The 13,079-nt window shown below is 39.5% G+C and overlaps 1 protein-coding gene across 15 annotated transcripts in view; it reads left to right on the top strand.

Moving 5' to 3' along the window:
- The window catches only part of HDAC9 (histone deacetylase 9), a 487,213-nt gene that overhangs the window by 264,219 nt on the left and 209,915 nt on the right, over positions 1-13,079 (top strand). For all 15 annotated transcript variants that reach the window (XR_010069838.1, XM_063324965.1, XM_063324968.1 and 12 more), the window contains 2 exons: positions 8,277-8,408; positions 11,029-11,144. Coding sequence is in view for 14 of the 15 variants with exons in the window: in XM_063324965.1 (XP_063181035.1) it covers positions 8,277-8,408; positions 11,029-11,144 (248 nt within the window). In the remaining variant the exon portion in view is untranslated. The remainder of the gene's footprint in view (positions 1-8,276; positions 8,409-11,028; positions 11,145-13,079) is intronic.

Below are 13,079 nucleotides of genomic sequence, written 5' to 3' on the forward strand. Positions count from 1 at the left end.
CAGCCTTGCCTACGGAAGTTAGACAGATTTTGAAAGCCCAAACAATTAGTGGGCCAATTTTATCTTCATTTGTCTTCAGTGGAGCTGAAGTTCCTTCCTACTCTAGAGCTGAATTTGGCCCATAGTTCTCATCTGCTAGGAAAGCAAGATATATTGCATTTTGGTTGCTTTTGTTTTCCTGGCATCCTCTACTCCGTGTTGTCTTTGGACAACTCTAAAGAGTACGGTTCAGAAACCTAGACCTGCCCACCTCTCATCCACTGATGACATTGATGCCCAGTTAAACTGGGGGAAATGGTGATGGTGGTTCATCATGAAATTCTGAAGGCTGATGAAATACTAGATTATACTTTTTGCCTGCCATCAATGAGTTATCACTGCTGGATATTTTCCTAGATTGAAATCTGTGGGATTTAATCACCCTATTAACTAATTCCTTCTTGTGTGGGGCTTGGGGAACAACATTATCGTGATCATGATTATTCTATAAAAAATAAATCATTTATCTAGGGGTCAGATTGTGACCCCACAAAAGCCTCAGCTTCTGGGGCTAGGGGATTATCTCTGGCACTTCTTCACTGAAGAAAATAATTCTTCTTGTGCAAAATTAGTGATTCAATGGATGTTGGAGGAGGATTTAGGCTGAAGAGTGGGATTTGCTATATTTGCAGAAAGTGTAGTATTATATTCCCGTTATTTCTTCCCAGCTAGACTGGTGTATATGGTCAGAAGTGGGGGTGAGAATAACAAGTGGAGACCTAACCAGAAGGACTGCCAGTCATGCGTATCAAAATTTGGTTATTACCATTCAAATGAGGGATGTCCTCTGTTGAATGACCCACTTCAACTTCTTCTCTCTCCTCTACACCTCCTGAGAACTCAGCTGCGATTTGGCTTCCGTAAGCGCAAAAAAATTACAGAATTTAAAGATGTGCAGGGAAGATGAGAATTAATTTTAAAATATCCTTGTTCTTTTATTCTGTGTTTTAAGACAGTAACATATTATTTGCTTTTTAATCCCCTATTTATTATTGCAAAAGAATATTAATTTGCATGGAAGAAGATTAAGATGGACCTGACATAGCAATAATATGCCATGGTTTCAGCAGACTTGACGTGTAATGAGGACTCAAGAAGCCCAGGGAAACCATGGCCTCATTGAAACCGCTATAGAGCCCAGTTGGTCCAAATGCAAGGAGATGCTGTTTCTGTGCTAAGGAATGGAAATTATTAAGAATTCTATCAAGAGACCTGTGCTTTTGCCTCACAGTATACATGCAGAACAGATATCAACAGAACATATATCACATTGATCGGCCTTTCCTGAAAAATATAAAGATCTCTAATTATGGCTAAATGCAAGCAGTGCACTAAGTAATTCCTACACCTAACTCAATAAATCATTCCTAGGAAGATAATACTTGTTTGTGTGGATAATAAAACAGAAATTTTAGGTTTCATACAGACCGCAGTGAATAACAAGGAAAAGTTAGATATTTAAAACAGCTTCAGGGAATATTTCATTTTTTAGCCATCTTTAGGAAATCAATGAGAAATTGCTAATCTTGTTAATTTGGCTTCCTTAGCCTGAAGAGAGCTGAAGGGCTGAGAGATCCCCTCTAATCTAATTAGCTCTTTTACCATGTGTTTCACTAAACCTGTTTTTTTATTTAGGGAATGGATATTTACCTTAGTCTAAATAAATAAAGCATTCTACCTTTTACAAAAGTAAAATAAAGCAAAGGACTAAAGGGTTTCACATATGACCAGCACTCACCCTGAAGCGAATGGTTGTACAGGAAACAGTTTCGGTATACGCTGAAAACACATTAGGTGATGCAAGCCAGAAAAACAAAGTGTCTCCATCCTGTACCGCTGTATCTGGTGCTCCCGCCTCGTTGGGACCACCCAGCGGTCAGGTCCATGTAGTTCTTGGAAGAGCTTTAGAGGGCATGTGGAAATAGCTTTCAGTCTCGTGAAACTAATTTAAAACTCTTTCAGAAATGGTATTTTAAATTACCAGAATTTAGAAGTCATTGCACCTACAGAATTGTACTACATGCTGGTGTCTCCTAGTCTGTCAGCCAGTGGGAAGGATGTCCCACATGTTCAGTGTCCAGTGTTGTATAGGGACGTGGCCTTCTACAGCAAATGTCAGTCAGTCATGTATGAAAAAAAAAAAGCCACTGCTCATCTTGCCTGTGCCTCACATGTTCAGCTATGTGGAGGTGGATGAAAGAGTCTGTGGCTGCCTACAGGAAGCCAGAGCAGAAGTCAGAAACTCCATGCAGAGCAGAGCCTATTTACATGTCTGCAAGAACCACGTGTGGCAGAGGAAAGGCTGTGAGACCACCAGGTCTCTCAGAAGGACAAACTCATTCACAGCTCTCCACAAAGTGGCTCAGGAAGCTGGAAGCAGTTTTGGTCCCTGACCTGTGTTCTCTTCCTCTCTAGTCTTCTGTCTGACTTTGGGTGCATTCATAGTTTTGGAGAGGAAGCCCAGATTATCTTCTCATTTATCCTTTTTGATAGGGTGCATAGAGGTGCCTTTCATTCTGCCTGCATCACTGAGGGGGAAACTGGGAAGTTTCTCCCTAGCCCACTACCCTCAGACTGGCTTCTTAGGAACCTTAGATACGTCTCTTTTGGCTATATTTGTTGGAGCAGTAGTAAGGTGGGACTTGACTTTCTCCTTGATCTCCCAGTCCTGGCATGGCACAGACAGGCAGGCTGCTTTGTTACTTATGTCTATTACCACGGTGACTGGGAGCCCATGGCTTGGACCAGGAACCTGTTGTGCTATGCAATCAACCCAACGAAATGAGGATCTCTTCACAGTGTGTTTTCTCCCATTCTGCTCCTCCCGCTTCAATCACCAAAAAGATCTCAAAGTTATCTCACGATCCACATTCAGTATCTTCTTGAAAATTCTCAATTGCCACAGTACTAGAAAGAAACTTGACAAAGAGTAAGCCATTCGTATGCTGACAATGCCACTGTCATGCTAATGAGTACCATCTCGTTACTTTCTCTTGTACCTCTGATGATCTATACCTATACATCATCCTCTTGTCTTATAACTTTGCCTGTAAGCTATCTCAGGCACGGACTGTCATGGTTGTGTCTTGTAAAGCATATAGTGCTTATCTGTGCATGGATGTCTAGTACAGTAGTATAAAAAATAACAACCTATGTGGTGTGAAAAAAGAAAAAAGGTTCCTTGGCCATGTATTCTTTTATTGATGCTTGTTAGATATAAGGCAGGAAAAAAACAATAACTCTTGCATGGAGTACAGCATAGAATATATTCAAATTATATATATGACCCTTCACAGCTTAAAAAAAAAAAGTCAGCTAACGAAATAGAGAATACCAGTGAAGATTTACTTCAAGATCCCAAAGTCTTTGTTTTTAGCTGTTTCTGTTGACTCAAATCCTTTAGAGAAGTCCAGGTTATTGTTCCAAAACAATCTTAGTGATAACAGCTGATGCCTGGGCAATAGGGAACAATTCATCTTTCTCAAGTAAGATGTGAATTTTGCTGCTGTTCCTCGTGCTGTTGTTGGAATCTTTGTAGCCAAATTTAGCATCATTTACCTCCACTGCCCCACAGCTTTTCTCAGCCAGCCTGCCAGCGAGGAAAAGGAAATGCTTTCACTTTAGAGCCTTTCGAAGTCTGGACAAAAGCTCACTTTCTGTTCTTCAGGTTTCCTATATATGGCTTTAGCCTCGAGATGAGGACCTGCTCGCTATGCACCATCTCCCATCCCCCATTTCCTGCCTGGGTTCATTAAATGCTGATTTGAAGTTGGCACACGCTCTTCTGATACAAAAGTAGTACTGTGTTCCAGGAACCATCAGAAAGTAGTGCGTTATTATCTTTTACATTCCCTTCATATATATGTCCTCTCCCCGTGCGTAGAAAGGATTTTTATCCCTTCTTCTTAAATATCTCTGTGTGTTTAATAAAAAGAAACAGTGAAGCAAAGCCCTGTCAAAAACCCCTCAGCTCATTTGGGAGCAATCTGGCCCCAGGCTATATTCTTTAATGCTAGTATCTGCAAATTGCTAATATTAAGCAAAGTGGAGTATAGAACATAATGAATTCACCAAATCGTTTTCCTATCTCTCATGCTTGTGTTTCAGTATCATGTTTCTCAGGAGAGAATAGTTTTCTTTTACCGGAGCAATGAAGGTTGTTGTGGTGAAATTGATGTGTATATAGAAGCCTGTATAATTTCCATTTTTAACAGTACCGTTGTTTACTTCTTTTCTGCTATATGAAGTCACCATAAAAGGTGAGAAGAATCATTGAGATGCTCTCTTTCTTCTTCACCTAGAACAAAGTTCTCAGTTCTGTAGAGATAATTACAAGCCATGCCAAGGAATTAGGTAACCAATCCTTGGGTTGCCTGTGATATCTTCTGTTCTTTAAACTAATACTTTCTGTATCTTTCATACCTGTTTCCCACTTACAGTCATTTAAAGAGTAATACCAGCATTAAAAAGAGAATAAGCCAGGTAATAGCAATGAGACTGAACAAGCCGTAGTGCTGTAACATCTCATTATTCCAAATTATGCTGCAGTTACATAAACAAAGTCATTTTCAGGCTAGGCTTTCTCAAATCCACTCAAGTGAATTGCTCAATTTGGTATCAACTGATTCCCATCAAGATTAATGACGTGGGCTTTGATGGCCTTCAGAGAAAATAGCTGCGTCTTTTTGTTTGCTTTGCAACAAAACACTCTCGAATAATATATTTTCCCTTTCTCCAAGTGGGAACTGATTATTACTCATTCCAAAGTGATAGACGCAGTAGAAGTGCAAAGATTTGTGGAGCAAAGAGGCTAGGCTAATAGTGACCAATTCGACCAATAACAGATGTATACTGGTTCTTAGCAGGATCGCAGATGAATAGCCCAACCTACCAGCCTGCTGCCATGAAAACGTGCAGTCCTGTTTCCCTCATCTGCCGCACTCCTGGCCACGTGCTCTTGTTTTTCTCTTGTCTCTGGCATTCCGGCTCCTTGGTCAGATGATTCAGCCCAGTACGGTTGCAGGCATCTAACCTGGCAAAGCCCACCTCATTCAGTACCTCCAGCGCTTTAGAGAGACCCTGTTTCCTTAGGAAGGAGAGATACAGGACGTATCCTGTATGGGGTAGAATTAATCTAGTGTGGAGTCCTGGACCCCGGTGGGATGCTCGGTGTACAGAAAGTTAGCCACATGCATTAATTATCTTGCTGAGTCAGTGTCTTGGTTTATGGTTGAATCCCCGCATAAAGTAATAGACTGCATGAAGGTCTTTTCGCTTGTTTTGTGGTATTAATGAAGCAAAAAAAGGTTAATTCTTAGGGGCTTGTATCTGCATGAGGAAGCTACTCTGCAGCAAGCTGGTGAGTAAACCTTTAGCCTCAGATGTTATTTGGCACTGGCTCCCCATGTGACACTTCTTTTCCACATGGAGAATGCCTTTCAGTGATGAACATAGTCGGCTTCAGCAGCGGATTAATTAAGCTGAGCAAAGGTACTAATAATGTGCAGTAGAAATACTCATGGGGTGGATAATGCAAAACAGTTATTTTGAGCGTTATCCCTCTATAGACCACTTCTAAGAAGCACTAAAGTATTGAACCAAATACTCATTTGAAACATAAGGCAGATGAATAATTCTTCACCATTTGCCACTAAGGCTTTCAAGTGCCTTGCAAATCCTAGGGGAACAATTTAATTTAAAGAAAAATAAAAGTTTGAAAAATTTATTTTCACTTTTTTATCACTTGTTTGCATTTCAGAGTTTAAAGGACTAAAATAATTTCTAGATAATCTCATGTATGTGCTTTGGGGCAGTCTGCATATATGTATATACATTTATAACTTTAATCCGCAGCTCTATCCTAGAAGCTGAAAATACTTAATTTTACCTTTTTAACTATCAGAAGAGAGCTGACAATTATAGATGTGTTATTACTGCTTTCCTGTAGGAGTGCACTGAGGCACATAGGATTGCTGTTGTGATCCATACCCGTTGCAGTGAAAAATAATTCAGCTACAAGGCAGGGTGGTACGGTGACCTCTACAGTCACGCACCAAGTCAATGCCTCAGCCACAGATGAGTATCAGAAAACCACTTAGCAGTTTTGCATTTTTCCCATTGGAGCAGACGTGTTCAAATTGATTAAATTTATATATTTAGTGCACTGAAACCTGAATTCTAGTTGCCAGCCGTCAAGTCCTAGCTGCTACCATGTTAGGAGCTGGCAGTGTCTCATGGGAGGCATTCAAGAAAGCCAGTATTTGAAGCAAACACTCTTCAAACCTTGGCTTTGTTTTTTTATTGGGAGGTTTATTTTATTATTGAAAAACCACTCTTCTCCATGCCTTTTCATTTTAAAATTGATTATTTCCATTTAAAAATGATCTTCATCTTTCACGCAAGGGCTGTCTTCTCAGATGGCTCATAAATTCAGACATTGACATCAAAGTCTGCTTTCTCTGCTTACATGATTGATTCAGACGCAGAATATGGTGGGATTGTGGTAAAAATAGAAAGGCAATCACTGTGACTGAGCATGAAACAGTCATATAGAAGTGGAGCATTTCTCCAGTGAGTGTTGCAGAGGATTTATATCACATTAGTCTGTCACGGGTATAGAAATATTCTCCTAAATGTTAAGAGTACAGGATAGTGTAAATCAAAATAACCAAGTGCAAAAGGAGTGAGCACCTTTTTTTCCAAATGTCATCATACCTGGTGAGATCTGTGGTGAAAACATGTAGTGTAATCTTAGCCCATTGTTATATTTTACATTTTCAGTTTCGTAGCAAATGGTATCTTAGAGAGCAAACAAGTCATCTCTACTCCATCACTAGGCCTTAATAATAATTGATAATAAGAACTGATAATAAGGAAATTTCTCGTTAATATTGTTATTATTAAAGATTTTCCAGTGTTGCCCTTGACTGTGTATCTTGGCCCGAAACGCGCTCAAGGCACAGGCCACTTGGAAGGAGGCGCTTGCCAAGAGCGATGTAGTAGGTGACAAAGGCGGGGGCGCGACTGCGGGCACTGCAGGTTACAGCAGCGCTTCAGCGGGGATGCAGCCCCTTTGCTCTCAAGTGAGCACTTCTAATGTCCCTGTCCCTGAGGAAACGAGTGGGAGAGCAGGACACAGATGTGCGATGTTACATGCTGGGCAGGGACTGGAATTAGAAGTGTAGGAATGAATTCCTGCCCCAGAGTGACAAATGGTATAATGCTGAATTGAATGAAGATTTCATTTATTTTGTTTTTCTTCTGACTCTTGCTCCTTCTTTGGGACTGGACTTAGGTCTGTGCATAGGAGAGAGAACTGATCCCGGTGTCCAGCTCTCTATTTTGAGATATTGCTTAGCCAAGCCGTGGTTCCAGAAAGGGAAATATAAACAAATACTATTCCACAATTATCTTTCGCTAGCCCTTAGCAGTCTGTTTGATAGAGGGTTTACTTAGAAGAACAGATAAACGAGTACATGAAACATTTTATCATGCTAAAAATATCAGAAAATAAAAAACACAGCAGAGCTTCATGTCTGGCCTTCGTATGAAAAGACTGTGTCCATTTAGGAAACAAAGGTGGAACTTGCCCAAGGTGCATTAAATATAATCCTAGGTTTTCTGGGAATCAATCGTACTTCTTCATTTTCAGAGCATATATTTTTCTGTGTAAATGTTCTTAGGACACTGTCATAAATCTGGTTGTTTGGTGTGTTACTCAGAAAACACTGAAATTCTGGGCCTAAAATTGCTGACCAAGAAATGTTCTGCCAGCAAGGCTTCTCGTAATTTATATTTCTAAGAGAAATCAAAAGGCACCAGTGGAGGTTTCTCTCTATTTCTGTCATCAGACCATAATCCGATTATAAGGTTCCAAGTTCCAAGCAGTATTTCCATCTAACTTTTCACCTACAAGATAGATAAAAATTATGTAGAATAAAAGTTGCATTCATGTCTAATTAGTACTTATGACATTAACAAAAATTAATGGGTACCTTCAGAGTTGAAATAGGATGAGAAAAATCCTGGGATCCGAAGCTTTTCAGCTCTCTACCACTCTTCCCTAGCCTCCAGTCTGAATCGGAGTTGTATGAGGAACAGCAGGAAGGCTGGGGAGGATGGACAGTAAAATCTCGGCCTCCAAGCCCCCCTTGGATGAGATGGTGGGACCTCAGTGGTGTCTGACAAAAAGCAGTAGTTTGATTTGTAATAATTTATTTTCTTCTCTTCATTTCCAGCTTCAGAGCCCAATTTGAAGGTACGTTCACGGTTAAAACAAAAGGTGACAGAAAGGAGGAGCAGTCCTTTACTCAGGAGGAAGGATGGAAATGTTGTCAGTTCATTCAAGAAGCGACTTTTTGAGGTGACAGGTAATTAAGAATGGAGAAATTTTTTATCAGCTGTGACTGCTCACAGAATTGTAGTGGTGTTTTGGAATTGAAACTGTTTGCTAAACAACAGGTTGTATTTTTTTTTCTGCTGCTGAAAAGAAAACCATGTTGAATAAATGGTTGTGTATAAATAGCTTGTAATCTACGTCTCTCTACCACTTACTAAAAAGTCATTGTCAATTTGAAAGCCTTACTTTCAAACCAGCTTGGGAACCAGTACAACAGCAAGTACAAGAACAAATGTTAGACTTTTGGTGGCAAGGGACATCAACATCTTCCCTTAATTTGTGTCTTCTGTACGTGGACAACATTTTGGGTCTTGCATCTCCCACTTCCCATCTTCCATGGAAAATACAGATGCTAGTAACAGGTGCATAAATACCTATCTGGTATTACTTAGGGTAATCAAGGACATTTTGGAGTCTTGTGTTTGGCCCTATCCCTCTGGTTTCTCTTGTTTGAAAATGTCAAGATTAGTCGGTTTTGATGCAAGGGCTCACTAAAATTTGTCATCAAATAGTATTTATTTTCAATATTTTTCCTGCCCTTGAACTTAAAAAGTGACAGGGTGAATGAACCACGGGCGCTAAGGCTTTCTTTCATATGTTTGCTGTTGCAGAGTGGTAAATTCTGTTACTTATATTATTTTGTTCCCAAACAGCGTAAAGTCCTCTCATTTTTAGTCCTTAGGATTAATATGCTGCCAAGGCCCTATCGGTTGTTTTGAAAGAAAAGAGCATTTAGAGTATTTGTCCTCATTCTGACATTTCTTGCTTTGACTTTGCATCAATATTTGGTAGCTTCATGGCTTGTTCGAATGATGTTACAATCAGGCCATGTGTTTATGCAACCAGCTGCTACTGGTCTGTCAGACATGGAGCTGAATTCACTTGGTATATCAGAATTATATCACACCAAGATGGAAATATAAAATTCAGGTCTCCATGCATGCAGTTCTTGTGACAGCTTTTCACAGTATGTGTAAAACAGGGACATGGATGTGAATGTATGTATGAAAGTACCTAAATAAGGTAATTTCCCTATAAATTATTTCCAGATTAGAATTTTTCACAGCTAAATTATTATTTTAATTTGTCAAAGCTCTTATGAGATTCTTGATCTCTGCTTCCATAGCCTTAGGTGATTTCTTTATATATTGTACGCTCACAAGTAGCTTATAAAGCAAACTGCTTATCCCAGGAATTTTTTTTTTCTGCAGCGATTTAATGAGCAGAACCCTCAAAATAAATGTGTTCTCTTCCTAGCTCTAACAATAATTTGGAGCCTTACAGATTCCCATTATAATTATTAATATAGGCTATATGACATATTGCACCTTTCATGATCTGATCTTCCCTGATCAAACATTTCTGTCTGACACCTTTTTCTACTTTTTTTTATCCTTTTAACTGACAATAGCCCTTTCTTTAAATGTCTATTTATACAAAAAGTGCTGTTGTAATTTTTTAAAAAGTGAGAAAAAAGAATAAGTTTGTGTTTCTGCTCTTCTATGAAAACTAGTGAGACTACTATGCAAGAACTTCACCTGGCCAGTTAGCATAGCTGGGTATGGATTCACTTCAGTAAATCGAGGTCAGCTCTGGTCAGAAAGAGCAACAGGTCCAAGAAACAGCTAGGAAATTTCCGGGTAACTTCGGTCAAAGTGAGGATATATTTTTTGCATGTGAAGTGAGGCAGAAAGAGCAAAGAAGCAAAATGGCTATAGAATATTTACTGCCACATTTAGATATTATTTTAACTTCTTGAGTACTTTAATTTGAAAGCTATCCCATGAAATAGGCTTACCTCTACTAATGCTGTCCTCTTCCGTCTTTAACCTTGTTAACTGTTTCCATTACATAAATTTAATTTATATCAGCGTAGGATTAGAATAACTCAATACAACAACACACAATGAGATCATCCTCTTTCCCCTTTATCTTAGACAGAGCTTGGGAAACTTTAAATCAAGATAACATACAGCCTTTCAAATGCTGTTTTGGGATTTTTGGATGCTGTAAATATTTCTTCGTATTTGTGCCAAAGATGTAGTGAAAGCGGTGTGTATTTTGCCATTGTTACTTGCATATGTAATGATTAGTCCGCAATGGACTCAACCCCTTTCTCAACAGAAGGGGGATGGCAGTAGGCCTCATGAATTGACGACATGTTATCATGACCTTTGCAAGCCTCCTATCTCTGTCATTTTGATCTCTTACAGAGGCGGGACTCTTTGCAATTAAGAAGAAAAGACTTTCTTTCCTTTTTACTCATTACGAGTTGTATGTCTGTATCTCTGCCTGATACTGAGGATCATAGCATCTTTGTGGAAAAAATAAATAGTAAATTCTTCCTTTGTGAAGCAGGCACATCAGAAGGGGAAAGACAAAGAGTATCTTTCCTCATTAGCACCGCAAAAGGAAAACCAAAAGGAAGGGAGGGTGAATTAAAAATCTTTGATGTAAGTAAATAGCTCATTCATAACCAATAGATACTTTTCAACAGCAAAAACCATCTGCGCCATAAGGAGTATACAATTAATCAAGATCATGTGTTCCTTTGCAGTGTGAAATTCATGTATGCTTTATCTGTTTTTCAGAATCCTCGGTCAGTAGCAGCTCCCCTGGATCAGGTCCCAGTTCCCCAAGCAATGGTCCAACCAGCAGTATAACAGACAACGAAACCTCAGTTTTGCCATCTAACATTCAAGCTGAGGTAAGACGCTTTCTCCTCATTGCATAGATAATTGCTCAGATTTCTAGACTGGAGCAATTTGAAACTTCAATTTGATCATACTCACAGGCAGAGTAATCGCAGAATATGTAATTATCAGGGATTCCAGGACATTGCAGGCTGACATCAGATGTGTAAGATACACCTTCATATATGAGGAGCATATTCAGGAAACTCTTTGGTAACAAAAGTCTGAACAAAAGCAGCAGTGATGCTGCTGGAAGAGTGTGAGGGAGCTATAGAAGGAACTTGGAAGCATCTGTGTTGCAGAACATTACCTCCTGGGATAACCTGAAGAGGTGCACAGTGTTGAATGCTGATGAAGAACTTTCGCATGCAAAAGAGTGATTTAGGCATTGGTGATCCTAACACGTATGAGTTAAGGTGGTCACAGGTTCAGATGGCTGCTGAAGTAGATTTTTTTAATTACAGTATCGAAGTTAGGTGACTAAATCCTTTTTCACACCTGCGTTTTGTTTTACTGTACCTCAGTTTCCTTATCAGGGCAGTACTTCAACATAACCGAGATGCCAGGAGTCTGGGATACTTGTTTTGTAAAGGGAGATTGTACACAGAAGGAATCTTATCTACTTCTTACTCTGTTTCATACATACGTGCCTATAACAACAGGAATGCAGATGGCAAATCAGTTGTGATAAACCTCATTTAGCATAGACGACATGCCTAAGTCATGCTTTCCATGGCGATATTGTAAAGGGACAATAAACTAATGCAACTAAGAGAGAAGCAAGTTCCACAATATTATGTATCCAGTGCCTATACTTACAGCAATTCCTGCTTCGGTGGCAAAGTTTTCTATTAATTGTTGGTTTATACTCATTATGTTAGAAAAATTGCATAAGAAAGTGTGATTTAACAGAGTTTTAGCTAATGGAGCTATTTCTCCAGGTCAGTGACAGGACATTCACCTCAAAAAAACCTGGAATGGGCAGTTCAACCTCCAGCAGTGACTTTTGCCCATAATGAATTAATTGTGTGTGTGAACTATGATCCAGGGGGCAGGTGGGTGACCTCTGCGCACTGATTAGTAGCCTCTCTCTGGCCCGTAACCAAAAAGAAAAAAAAAATGCATTGATGGCTAACATGTGGTCTTGCCTCATAGCCCCCCTGTATGTGATTGCAAAAAAATTTAAATGATGCAGAGTAAGATCCATCATTTGGATTAGATCAGATCCTAGTTCAGTGGAATTAAATGGTATATTTTAATATTGGAAATGTTTTAGATAGAAGTTTGTAATATATGGGCGTTAGGGCTGTGTTAAACAGGAAATCTTGTCCAATTGGATCTTGTATTGACCTTGAGGATACTACAAAATGCAAAGTGAATAATCTCTCAGACTGATAAACTGTGCTTATTACTTTGCATATTATAGTTTCTGGACACTTGCCTACAGTGTTGAACCACCATCAGAAATGCATACAATCTGGTCAAGCTGGCAATCTCTCTCTGGGGAGATTTGGAAAGGTTGTAGCAAGAACCAGCAGAATTATATTCTGTTTATTAATAGAACATTGCATTACATATCATTTGCTGTTACGATGCCAGAGATCAGAAGTTATAGCCCCGCCATACAATCACAGATGCTCAAATGAGCCTAAAAAGTTCCTTTAGAAGTTGGGCTCTGCGTGCTGGAGTCGGTCACTTAGCTCGCTGGAAGAGTGCTGAAGCTGAAACTACTGATTTCCATTTCCGGATCCAGTCAGGGATTTCTTTGCCTCTCTGGTTACTTGCCTGTTAGTACTGTGGTCCTGTGGGCTCAAAAATTTTTCCATAAATCTCAACTTCAGTGCATTTTGATTTCAGTGGGGTTTTCTTTGGTAGTTTAATAGCAGCCAAACTCCTACGTATCTCTTCTCTAGTTTAGCATTAGCTGCCAGCTCTCAAAAGCTATATAT

This window comes from Chroicocephalus ridibundus, chromosome 2 (genome assembly GCF_963924245.1).
Source record: "Chroicocephalus ridibundus chromosome 2, bChrRid1.1, whole genome shotgun sequence".
Lineage (NCBI taxonomy): Eukaryota > Metazoa > Chordata > Aves > Charadriiformes > Laridae > Chroicocephalus > Chroicocephalus ridibundus.